Consider the following 14,024-nt stretch of genomic DNA (forward strand, 5'->3'; position numbering starts at 1 on the left):
TTCACTCAAACCCTCGTCATTCAGCAGCAGTACTCCAGACATTTCTTTCGCTCTTTGTTCTATGAATTTGCTCTGGAAAACCGGTTTTCTTACCATCAGGTGATCTTTTATCTCCACCTGGCGGCGAGTCCAGATCAGTTGCCTCTCCTTCAAATCTTCCTATCGAAATCCCAGAAGCTTCTACAGTTACTTCAGACTCGGAGAGTGAAGGTGATGATGATGTGTGATTTTCCTGAAGGCACTCTGTGGATGTGTCAGGCACCTGATCTTTAATAACGCTGTCTTTGGTCATAGGGATGCTTTCTGCACCTCCCAAAGGAATGGGCAGTGGTAGAGTTTTTTCTGAAGAAATGATGTCACAAAATGGGTGCTGTAACAAAAGCTCATCCTTTGCACACTCTCTGCTGCCAGAGGGTTCACTATCAAAAGATACATAGAATGGTGGAGTACGCACCACTGGTGACTGCTCACAGGGCAATCCCTTAAACATGGGATCATAACTTTCAATTACATCTTCAGATTCTTTTGCTATGTCATCAACCAGTTGATTATCTGAATCAGACTCATGGCCTTCATTATCACCAGGCAGAAAGGATTTGGGAAAGAGTATTTGTTTATCCTTTGATTCAGCTTCCGCTGCCTCGCTGCCTGTTGCTGCCAGTATGTTCATTCCACTGCATGTGCTTGCCAGGACACTAGTCACCGATGTGTTCCTCCTGTTATCTTCTACACCAATCTCAGACTCATCCCCACGTTCTTCTGACATGTCTAGCTCATTACCAGTCATTGCTGCATAGTCAATATCAGAGCATTTTCCAGCTTCGGCCAAGGCACTGATTTCTTTTAAGTTCTGTTCTGCCTTGTCAGGTACAGTGAAATCTATGGGAGCCAAAAGTGTTGGGGAGGTCACTATTTGAGCTGTATCAGTCGGTGTTCCTTGACGGCTTGCAGGAGTAAAACTTTCATTGGACATGTCTTTCCAACCTAAGGGTATCACTTCTAAAACTTCATTTGTCATTTCAGCTGACTCAATTAGGTCAGTAACAAATTTATTTTCTAGACCATATTCTTCCAAAACTGCAATTTCATGAGGCTCCTGAGTATTAGAAGAGATTTGCCGATAGGATGTATCAGTCTTTCCCTGTTCATAGTCTTGGGGGCTACTACTTTCAGACTGTGCCTTTACCTTCTGCATTACTAACTGACACCCTAAATCAAAATCTGACTCTTTACTCATATTTGGCCATGCGTGAATCGACTGACTGACTTTGTCTTCAGGGAGCTCCACCCCAAACTGAGATGAGACAGCGGCATGCTTAGCCTCATAGTCCTGGCACACATCGGGACTGCTTGATGCCTCTGAAGTATTGTCTTGGTCACAGTGTCTTAATATATCAGGATTTTCACCATCTGATTTCAAAGTGACAATCTGCTCAGCATTAGTCCACAGATCAGGTTCCACTGAAAACAGCTGATTACTTTCTTGTGTGTTATCCTGCAAAATATCTGGGATAAGTGAAGCCTGGGGAACTAATATACCCCACCCTGAACTTGGACTTGATTTCTTTGTCATTTCAAAAGATGTGTCTTCTACAGTGAAAGCAGCTGGCAGAGAGCTGCGCACTTCTAGCATTTCACAGGTATCCTTCTGTTGTTCTTGAGGAATGAGGCCTGCATTTCCCTCATTGTCTTTTGGCAGATCCAGTTCGGTGGTTTCTTGAACTAGCATATTTGGTATCCTTTGTTCCTCATCTGAAAAAGGATTCTGTGGAGTCAGCTGATTTTCCTCATCTGTAGGAAACAACTGCTCTTCCAATCTCTTTCCTTCTTCATCCAGTATGAAAGGCTGAAATTGTTTGAACTGTACAGTGTCTTGATTTATTTGACAACTGGGAATATGCAAAGGATGTACTGGCCTTTCCTTTTCTTTTTCATCAGAGTACAGTGGAGGAGGCTGATTTCCACCATTACTTGCATCAGTGAAATGTGCTTCCATTAGTTCTTCATCTTGTGAAGGTGACCGCTGGGTGTCATTCTTACCATTCGCTAACTGGTTTGCTGCAGAGTGACTTGAAACAAAATACTGATCTTCCGCTTGCTTTTCTTCACAAGGTTGTGAATTCCACCATTCTGAACTGTCATCTGGAAAACTAAATGCTCCCATTGTGGATTTTGGATCAGTTCTTAAATTGGCTTCCAGTGGCATACTCCACAAATCTGCAGCCTTTGAAGAATACTCTTCTTTATCACCAACAGCAGAAGTCGGTGTGGTCTCTTTATTCATTTGATACAAATACGAATCTTCTCCAGTACCTGTTTGTTCACTGAAAATGCACACTGGAGTTTTTTCCCGATGTGTTTCACAGTGACTGAAATATTCAGAAGTCTCATCACGCTCCACTGTAGTCAAGTCCTCCTGCAATACTTTCCCAGCTTTAATTGGTTCAAGATTTTCACTGAAAATGCCTACCTGGACCTCCTCTCCCCCCTTAGTTTTTCCAGGTAAATTGTTTTCATTTGCTTCAGAACTCGTTGCACTGGCTTGAGCATAATCCTCTTGGATTACAGATGCTTCATGCTGTTCATTTTCATAGGTGGAATCTTCATTAATCACTTTTGAACATGCCTCTGAATTCTCTGAATCCTCATTTATGTCAGGACTAGATAAAGAAGATACAGTATCATCATCTACATGGGCATTCCAAAAATCTAAGCTTTTAGGAACTTTGTTCTGTTCAGCAGTTGTTTCAAAACCTTCAGATTTATTCTCAAATTCATCCCTCTTACAAGCATCTTCAATATTTTTATTATTTTTAATATCCCACAGATCTCTACTACTTTTGCGATGACTGGCAACTGGAAGGTCTCCCCACACATTCACAGATGCATCACTTATATCAGGACTTGTTCCACTTGAGTGTGCATAATCATTTATTGAATCACTCCACACATTATCTTCTTCCAGGTAACTTTTGGTCTGTATATCCTTTGAAAGACTACTTGTGGTGTTTGCCATGTCAAGGGCTTCACTTGCCTCAGGACTTACTCCAGGAGACTGAACATCTCCACATGGCTGTGAATTCCAAGCAGTTTGGGGAAAACTTTCATTCAGCATCACACATGGCTCTTCACAAAGATTATTAGCAGGCTCTAAATCTTCTGAGTTTTCATTTCTCCCAGATAATATTTCATGTGAAAATGAATTTTCCACCACAGACATATCTGTAATGTCAGGAACACTAACATATCCATAAGAAGGACTCGTAAACTCATCTATGAAAGGCTTTTCATGAGTTCCATTCAGTTCAGAGCTATTCTTGAAAGATACTAACTCAGAATTACAAATGCCTGGATGGCTCGGAACCAACTCATGTAAGCCCTCTTTCACTTCTCCCAGTTCTTGTGGTTCATTCATCAGGGGAATTGGTGTGTCTAGTTGACAATCACTCTCTCCCAACTCATTCCAGATACCTGAGCTTGTCGGCATTATGGAAGAATTGTTTTCAGGATTATCACAACCCTTATCAGAACCTTCAGAAATACTTTCCATCTCAGGACTTGTTGCATCCTCTACCACTGTAGTCTCCTTTTCAGCTTTCTCAGAAAGCAGATGTGATGTTTCACTGTAATTGTAATTTTGTGGTCTGGAGTCATCAAAAGATTCAGAATTTCTACCTTCCTCCGAAGCACTTGAAGAAGATTCTACGTTATTGTGTAACAGGTCTTTCCTCTCTTCCTGGCTATCTGAGTTACTTTGGTTGGAAAATGATTCATTCTCAGTGACTAATGCTTCCAAACTAATGCTCTGCCTCATTTTTTCTGGGGAGCTTGGAACTTCAGTTGTTGACCTGTTTTCTTCTGAATCTGCATTACACGAAGATTCACTGTCCTCCTGCACTAGTTTATTACAAATGTCACCATCCATTTGCTGCCCACTTATCTCCCCTGTTCTCTTACATTCCTGTTTTCCTTCCTGAGACGTGACAGTGGCGTTGTCCTGGACTTCCTCACAGCCCTGCTCAGTCTGTAGACTCCTTGGGCTCAGCTGCTGCGCTGAATCCTGACTATCTAGCTTTTCAGCATCATCAGTGTTTTGTGCTGACTTCTTACCAAGCATTTCAGCCCCTAAGTCACATATTTTGAGATCCAAACCGTTCCCAGCGTCAGAAGTTGGTGTAGATGTATCTGTGTCTTCTACAGGAGCACTGCTCACTGTTTCTGCATTTTCAGCTGCAGTCTGTACAGCATTGAATTCGTTCTGTGGTGGCGATAAGTCATTCACTGTTTGATTGTGTATTGGTGTTTTCCTTCTGTTTTCAGATACAGAAAAATTATTTTCATTGGTATGTATCTCAGTCACAAAGCAATGATTAGCTGTTTGTTCTGAATTAAGGAAAGTTTTAGCAGAGGCAGAAAGAGCAGTAATTTCAGAGTTTCTTCCTTGCAACTGGGTGACATTATTTAGGGGAGTGTTCCAGATGTCCGTGTCTGCAGAGCTTGAAAAAGGTGTGTTTCTAGGAGATAACAGTTCGCTATTTGCATTCTCAAGTTCTTTTGTCTCAGCCAAATTTGGGTTTATCAATTTATCAATAACTGTTTCTTCATCAAAACCTTTGCTCTCATTTTCTCTTTCATCTTCCACATATGTAGGTGATATATATGAATCAGATGTTGAATAATTGGTGTCTGGTGGAGAAACAACTACATCTTCACCTACATTTGATGAACTGAGATCTGAGTGTTTATACAAGAAGGCATCCTCCCACGGCACCACCACTTCTGTCCCTTCTTTCCGGATGTTGCTTTTGTCATAGATATTCCAGGTCTCTATATTTTCAAATTGCTTTGGCCTAATTTTTTGGTAACCAAATACAGGTTTTTCATCTGCTTGCAGCTTCGAATTATTTTGCATATTGTTAAAAAGAGAATTTATATTTTCAGATTTTCTGTATTCTTCTATTGAATAATATCCTTCTTTATCCCAGGCTTCTGGAGATACCTGGATGGGTGGATTCTCAATCTCATTGTCTGCTGTGATTTCTGAAGAATCTGATAAACTTGTTTTTGGTATGATCCATTCCTCAGGAACATTTACCGATTTTTTTTCTCTATCCAGTTTGGGCATGTTCCATACATTTTCTGAGGACCTAGACATGTCTCCTGCTTCAAACTTCGGCCAGACTTCATAAGGATCTCCAGCTAGCTGACTACCTTTCTCTTCACCACTGCACCATGCATCTGACATCACAGGTGTTGGCTGACTGACCTTCCATGGGTCAGCAAAGCTCTCCAGTTCTTTCTTTGTCTCCTCTAAAGAAGCAGTTTGCAAATGTGAATGTTCAGTTATATTCTCTTGATTCTCACTGTTCCAATTATCTTGTTTAAACTGATTATCCCAGAGGCCTGCTCTCATGTATTCCATTTGCTTTGGCTGTTTTTGGAGGAATACAGAGTCTGAAGCTCTTCTATCAATATGTTCTCGTGACAAGGGACTTTCTTTACAATCTTTCCATAAGACTGGGCTCTGAAATACAGACTCCTGCTCACTTGAACTCCATGTATCAGCATTTCTGGACTCTATGTCAAAGCCATCCCACCAGCTCCCATATCTAACACGAGGCTGAGAATAATTTGTGCCATCTATTTCATTAATTTTTTTAATGACATCCTGTGGGAAAAACAAAGGCTGCCCATTGTCTAATGGTGAAGTTTCTACTAGACTGTTCATAGGAGTTGGTGGAATTCTTGAATCAGCAGATTTCAAAATTTCTGGTGATGAATCACCTTCAACTAAATCGACCAGACTCGAAGTTTTCTCACACATTTCTTCTGGATTCTCTTCAAATTCAGCTAAATTGTCTTCCTCATTTGGTGTTACAAATAAGTCAGTTGAATAATTTGCTGTATCATTTTCTAGTAGGTTGGCCTCATCAAGTTCTTTCTGCACAGTGACTTGATGTCCTTCTGAAGAATCACTGTTAAGGAAATAGTCATCTGCTGGGGAACAATCAACAGAATGAGAAGATGACTCAGATGGAGCTGTAACCACAGGTGCCAGATCAAATCTGAAAAGATCAAAGTTATCACTGTTGTCTCTAGACTGAGGTTTTTGTTCTTCAGCTATTGCTCCTTCAGGAATAGGGCTATAGGAATCAAAGCCAGGCAGAAGACTGTGATGGGAAGCAGCACCTTCTGCAACAGGGCTATCATCACTAAGGAAAACAGAACTCTCTTTGGAAGACCGGCTGCTTCTAATGGTAGCCAATCCACTGTCTGGACTGACAAGGTCTACATTAACATCAACGTGGGCTTGTATAGATCCATTTAGATCTTGTGGATTTTCTATAAAATTAGCAGAACTGGGCTGTGGTTCTACATCAGAACCATATAACTCCATGATACCAGAAGATCCTTGTGAAAGTGGAGCACTTCCAGCAACAGCTTCAGTAGAAGAAGTTCTACTGTTTGATGCCATTTCTGGTTGTCTTCTATTCATAACCTCCTTAACTAGAAGAAAAATTTGGTCACAGGTCACCAAAGAATTTTCTTGACGATAAATGAGAATTTGGTCACATCCACATTCTAGAGGATCCAGCTCCAAACAAGGATTCTGACATTCTTCTAATTCACAGCAGATCTGTTGAAAAATAGGATGTTTCAAAAGCCATTGTAATCATGGATGTAAGGGCACATATTGACTACTTCACCGTGTAACACAGCCATACCTATCTATTCCTATTAAACTAGGTCTTGGCCCTTTCACTGTAACAGCTTATTGTGATTCCTAAATAGATGAGAAAATGTGCATTACATAATTGGTCAGAGTATTTACTTGAAATTATACCACATAACTTTCAAGTTCACTTTTCATTAGTAAAAGAAAATCCAAATAAATGTTTAGGTGTTATCTTAAGAAATTTGAGTAAAATATATAAGGTTATATGAGAAAAGTATTTCTAAAATGTAATCATTAGATTAAAATAAATATATTTATATTGTCCTTGAAAGTAATAGTCATTTAGGCACCTCTCCATAAAATCTGAAGCTTTTAAGACTGAGAAAAACATTACAAAAGTTGCTACTGATACTATATTTTCCATGTAAGGAAAAACATAGTAAAAAACACCAAAACTGACATCACCTGGCATTAGATAAATTAATATCCTAAGAATAATTTGACATTATTTCAGATCTTAAATTCTAACTCTAAAATGAGTTCTGGTCATTATCATTTAAAACACGTTTGCTTCTCCCTCACTGCCAAAGACTCATGCATGTAGACCCAATACCAAACCAAACCACAACAGAATTCAAAACTGGGAGGGGGGGTGTATAAATTGGTTTCAGCTAAATTGAAAAAAACTTGTCTCTTTCTGTATTTCTTTTAACCATACGGTCTTTCTATTAGGCTGCTCTGAAACAAACAGAAATATCACACTCTCCGTTTTCTACCCTATAAATAATAGAGCCTTTCCAAATAGCTACTCAGTTGCTAGACAACTGATGTTACTTTTTGTCGTCACTTAATTATTCAACATTCTGGTATAGACCACTTTAAAGAACCCTTTTTTTTCTTCAGGAGAGACATTACTTGATTTCTTTTCCATGTACTTACTTGATTGCCCAGCTCTAGGTTTTCCGAGTATACTGCTATTTGTCGTTTTGTTTGCTTCTCATTTGACAAACAGTTGGCCAAAATGACAAGGACATCAAACCCATATTTATCTAGGAATGCTTTCAGATCACCAACAAGACTCCTGTGTAACACGCAGTCCTGCAATAGGGGAAGAAATGTAAAAAAACATTAGTGTCTTTTCCTTGCTTTTTCCATCCAAGTTGGTTGAGGAAACAGAAACATAAATAATCATTCGTGACTGTAACTGGCAACCATTCCATTTGTCAAAACAGCTATGTTCTTAAGAAAAATGGTGACAGAGCGCAGCAATGGACTTTTATTTCTGGGTAACACTAATGTAGGTTTTGCCTTCTTAAAATTGCTGCTGAAACAGAAGTGTTACTTGTTCCTGCCATTTGCTTTTGCGAGGTTGCTTAAAAGTATCGAGCTACTACTGTTTCTTGAATAGAAATCCCTTTTTTGTTAGAAAAATAAAAATATTTTATTAAATTTGCCATGTCAATATTTCCTTTAAAAACAATGGATGTTAAAACAATAGTATTGAGGTGCAAAATTAGGCACTCAGAAGAAATTGCTAAATTCATTTTGTAGTGCTTTGTATGTATCCATTATGATATTACATGATTGCATACCATTTTACCCATGATTATTCTTTTAGATCTCTTTATTCTTGCTCTTTAAATTCTGTGCAAGTCTTCAAAACAATACCCTCCCCCCAAAAAAAAACCAACACCCAAACAAACAGGGACAAAGTAAAACAAACTAGTTTTAAAATTGTGTTAAAAAAGAGGTTATTTTCATGCACACCCCACATAAAACACACAGGTGCTAAATGCTGCATTTGTCATTCCTATTCTCATTTATACTTGGCCTAGCCTAGTGTTCAATTATCTAGATTTTGTAACATAAGCCATACATCCCTCATTGTCATCTGGGGACACCGTCCACGAAGTATAAATGTCTTTCTTCAGTCCACGAAGCATAAATGTCTTTCTTCAGTCCTCAGTTCTGACAACTGCCAGTGAACAAAGCCTTATAAATTTTATTTTGTCCTTTATGTTTCTGCTATTTGCATCTGAGATAATTTTTGTCATCTTTTAGCTAATAGTTCTTCTGATACTGACAAGCTACACTGGCCCTGAATAAACAGCAGTTCATCATGAACGCAACACAACTGTATATGCAGATTGGCATGTTATTCCCTTGCATCTGTCTCCTACCTGATAAATTACTGTTTTGGTTACATGTATACAAATACTATTTATTAATCTACTCAAATTTGTCCACAAAATGTGCCTCCCTCCCTCCAAGTTAAATTTAAAAAAATAATAAATGTTTGTCAAATGCTTTGGAAGTCAAATGCTTTTTCAAGATCAGAGATGAAGTTCCACTTCAATGTTCATGTAGTACCTTAAAATTAGTTTTATGTGAAATTCATGCAGATTAATGCACAAACAAAAGTCAGCTGTCAGTTTAATGGTGGCCTTTCACATATGGAATCTGAATAGGGGGTTATGACAGAGGAATTACAGTGAATAAGATTTGGATGTCAGGAATATTTTTCTCAAGACTCAAGTATTTGGTATATTAGAAAAAGTACCACAATGTACTTAATTCCAGTTGGAATAATTCAAATTTACTGGAATAAAAAGTTTTAGTTAGAGCAGATTCAAAACCATTTGAAAATCCCTGATCTTGGTTACCCACTGACAGACAATTTAAGAAGACTGGGAGGTCACAGGGACAGGCATGAACAAGGATCTAGTCTGCAAGGTGTTTTATGGCTGTACATAAGATTAAAAAAAAGGTCCTTTAAAAAAAATGTCCAGCCTTCAAGACTCACAATGCTTTATCTTTTATATTGCTTGCATAAGCAGAAAATTCAGGGTATTTTCTCTTAAAATCCTGTGACTAAACTGGAAGTGGCACTGAGTTAGATTGCATCTTCTGTCATCTCAGCCTGCATTTGACACTCAGAAAGCGTTACACTGGGATATGCCAAAAATCCTGCTTTCTGCAGTATTTTGAGGGAGGAACCTCTTAAAGCACTTACACAGCGTGGGAAAACTCCCCTGTCACTACCATGGCCAACTGGAGAGCCAGAGGTCAGAGGTCTGTTTCTAGAGTTTAAGGCTAAGGACCGCCATGTTATCACAGGGCAAGATGATGAATAAATAGAAGCTAGAAAGTTCACATGCTAGCTGCTGTTTGTGGGTGGGACTGGTTACCAGAGCAAGGCTGTGACACCAAATGCCACACAATGGAAGATCAGTTCTACCAGTCAGAGCAGGAATTAAAGATGTAAATGGCATTGGTAAAGCCCCTGAAGGTGCTGCTAAAATCTGAATTTGCCTTGTGCCCCATTTTTTACTAACTTACGTCATACAATCAAGAACAACACTGAGGAGTTGATACAGCAGCAGGTGACCCAGTAGCCTGCCACTGTAAGCAGCAGAGTTTGGGTGTATTCCATACACAATAATGGATCTGTACTATTTACATAAGTATATGATCCAGCTACTTGAGGTTCTCACTGTTTCTTCCATGCTCTCAAACTTAGTATTTTTCAGTGTGAATTTTTCTTCTTCTTCAGGTTCTCAAGTGTCTTCATGACTGAGAGAAGCGTGAAGCTTCTGCACAGGCTAATGGTCCCTCTCCATTCCACACAAGTTGCAGAAAGAGATTAGTTCTGTTCTAGATGTTTCTTTCTCCATGCTTCACATCCAACTTGACCCCTGGGCCATGCTATGCTACACATATTCTTCAGACACAGAATAAACTTGGCCAGCCAACTGTACCAGAGAAGCCTGTAAGCACCTTCCACTTGGTATGAGCAACCATGTCCCCCATGCATCCTTGCCTTTGTCTAAAAGTGCAACATGTTCTCAAATGAACATCTTTTCTTTCTGACAGTAGAAATTATGGAGTTGTTTCCTTGTAAGAAAATCCTATAATAGCTGAAATGACCCAAAGGTCAGTTTCTTCTATCCACGGGGTGTTTCCAGCATTCAGTGAAATAGCTCTCAGGGTTCCCACCACCTAGAGGGATAGAGAATTCCCTACAGTGTTTTCTCCTTAAAATATTAGCTCTAATATACAGCATTTTAAACGACAATTGACAGAGTTTTCATGCCTTTCTTACTGGGGTCATAATGGACCAGCGCCACCTGGTGCATGGGAGAAGCACAGCAGTAGCACGGGAATAGGTTTAGGTGTGCCAGCACCATAAACTGCATTGAAAGAATGCAAACATGCAAATTAGTTGAGGATTTAAGAGTGCAGGAGGGCAAGAGATACTTTACAGTGACATCCAATCAAAAATAATACTAAGGAAGTCATTAAGGCCTGTCAGAACACAGTCCAAGTCAGGAAAAATGGTGCTGAACACATCCCATTTATTACTTTAACTGACAGCCTGCTAATGAGAAAACTTTCTGACAAAAATGTAATTATTCAGCAAAGGTATAAAACTGAAGGCCTTATTAATTCTGTGGAATGAGGAATAAGATACAAGCTTCTCACATTACTATTACTAAGCAACAATTAATATTAAATAATACCTGATAACATAACTCAATTTTCCCACAAACAGTCATTTTAATAATGAACAATATGTGTTTCTCAAAAGTTGTTACTTCACTACCTGCATCCAGAAATGAAACACAAGGCAAACAGACCTCACTGAAAGAGTAAGTCAAAGAGCAAATTGGCTGGAAAATGCTGTTGATTTAATAAAAGCAAGATCAGATTATATGTCTTACAGCATCATGACGTTACCCCATGTGGTTTTTTTTTGGTTGGTTTGACAATTAATAAACACATTAAATTAATTATTAACTTTAAAATAGGCAAAGGTAGTTTTATCAATGTTAATAAATGTTATTAAGTGATTGTTTACAAAAATTTGTTTCATTCCATCCCTCCCTGCGAACATCCATGGAGTTTACTTTTAAAAAATAATACCAGCAGCACAACTCAGATACTCCCTTTGCAAGCACTTGAACATTCAAATAAATAAAGACAGTTGCAAACAAGAAACTCTTACAAATAACCCAAGTCTATATTATTGAAAGAGATGGTAGACATATGGACTCTTCCACAAATATACTAACCTAAGTAAACATCCAGAATGTTGCATGTATTTTAAATACTAACAGAATTGTAAATGCCAACAGAAATAAAAACATTTCCTTCAGAAATGAAAAAATGTTAATCATTTCAACAGTTAAGCCGCTACATCCCAAGTTAATTACAAGCACTGTAAAATATGCTGTCAATCAATCAGTATAGTAAGAAATACACAGAAATATAGCCAAACTATGACAAGGGTCAGTCAGCTATTAATTCTTATACTACTTTTCCTTACTTTGCTTGCATGTTCTGGCTTAAATATTAATTAAAATTTGTACAGTGAATAGCAGGTAAATAGCATATGTCAACTCTATTAGTTGCCATAATGCTCTCTAAATAACCTATTAAAAAAAGGACTGTAAATATACTTGTAATGTAGTATACTTGAAATACACAAAAACTAGTAGCAAACACATCTTGAAAAAATGCATTTGCATAGTTAACAGCAATTTAGATACTGGAGAAATGTAGTGTCTTAGCATTCATAATAAAATTGTGCATTTGTTTTGTCTAATGCATATAGTTTATACTGTGCTACTACAAGATAACAATATGGTGAACATTCTGAAACAAGAAGCATCTTTTTATCATCCAGGTAAACAGAATAACAAAGTTTAAGAAATCCACAGACATCTGGAGCATTTTTAACGTGACCTGTTCTGTTATTATCTAGTTCTGTTAAGAAACACCATTTTACATAGGCTATATCAATATGTATGAAAACTTCTTTCTCTGAAACTCAATTTTCTTATAGGAATCTGGTTTTTAATTGAATAGTTAACTTGACAACAAGCATGGATGATCCTTTAAAAGAAGCAAAATCACCAAAAAATATCCAAAGAGAATTTGTGACTTCAACTCTAACAACATCTTCTAATTCAGAAGCCAACAGCCAATTACCAAGTGATCACTGTAAACGTACATTACACACACTTCTGATTCTTCTAAACTAACTGTGTCAATATTAACCTGACCAAATTAAGAACAAACTGTCTCTTTTGTTCTTCACACTCCTCACATGGAGAGCACAATATGGCTTTTGTCAGAGGTGCTCCATCATTTTGGCTCAAGGAAACTGTCAGTACAGTTTGGGATTCGTTATTCATGGGCAGATACCCTGATGGGTCTAATGAAGCCTTTCTGCTGACAAGTCATTTGCTAAAAATACCCAACCATCACAAAATATAAATGAGGAATATCACTGTATCCCATTACAATTTTCACAACCAAAGCAATTATCACAATACAGAAGTTGATACATACCGCTTCACACGATATTCTCTTAATATTTCATGGTCAGTACTTCTCCATTCCAATTTATTTCTATGTGATCACTGACAAAACTTTATGACATACTTAAATTGCAATATAATAGGGTAAACACCAATGTTATCGCACACATGCAGAGCTAACAGTCTGTGTGCCATTTGTTGTAAATCCAGCTAATTACTAGAAGCCCCCTCCTTAAAAAAAAAAAAAAAAGGAAAAGAAAAAGAAAAAGAAAAATAAAAGACCCACATTTTTATAAAAGTTTTCAGGTAAGGTCACTAAAAGTGGAAAAAAACAGTATAAACACTATGCTGCTTATAAGAGTCCAGTAACATGGACATTCATTATTTTACCTCTGTTTTCTATAAACATCACTGGTGAAAACAGTCTATACAAAATTCACCATTGTCTCTGTAAGGAAAGATAGTGTTTTTCTTTTGTGTATTTTAATCTACAGAACAGCAGCTCTCTTCTACTTTTGCTCTGAAAAGTACAAAAAAACAGCAGCTAATTCTGCTTTCCTTCTGTTGCTGTTGTCTAAAGTTTACAAAGAGGAATAGATATTAGGTCCTAAACCAAAGAGCAGTCTGACTTTAGGCCTTCCAAGCTTAACTTAAAATTTAAACAGGAAATTCTAGAGCATTATGAAATACTGCATATAAAATAAAGTGATGAATGCCTGCTTAACGCTGAACTCACTCCCTTACTATAGATGATTACTGTGTTTTTACATTCTATTATTTTCATTAAAAGGAGAATAACAAAGGAAAAAAAAGCCAACCACAAACCAAAGAAGAAATAAGGATTAATCTATAAGAAATGATGCTTTGTTCAATGAAAGTGCTTTTAGGCAGTTTCACACTGGAAACGGTGCCTTTTCTACAGCACTGGTACATTTTATGAATGTGTGTCTTGTCAATGATCCACTCTTTGGGAGCTGAGATCACAGCTAAACAAACTTTACTTCCACTTGATGCAAGTACAGATT

General features: G+C 37.8%; 1 protein-coding gene across 2 annotated transcripts in view; it reads right to left on the reverse strand.

Annotated features, from left to right (window-relative positions):
• The window catches only part of PRUNE2 (prune homolog 2 with BCH domain), a gene marked incomplete at its 5' end in the record, with an annotated part of 139,819 nt that overhangs the window by 51,074 nt on the left and 74,721 nt on the right, over positions 1-14,024 (reverse strand). For both annotated transcript variants that reach the window (XM_084278902.1, XM_084278901.1), the window contains 2 exons: positions 94-6,637; positions 7,616-7,774. In XM_084278902.1, coding sequence (XP_084135028.1) covers positions 94-6,637; positions 7,616-7,774 — 6,703 coding nt within the window. The remainder of the gene's footprint in view (positions 1-93; positions 6,638-7,615; positions 7,775-14,024) is intronic.

The sequence above is a fragment of the Gallinula chloropus genome, assembly GCF_964237585.1.
Source record: "Gallinula chloropus genome assembly, chromosome: Z".
In the NCBI taxonomy this organism is placed as follows: Eukaryota; Metazoa; Chordata; class Aves; order Gruiformes; family Rallidae; genus Gallinula; species Gallinula chloropus.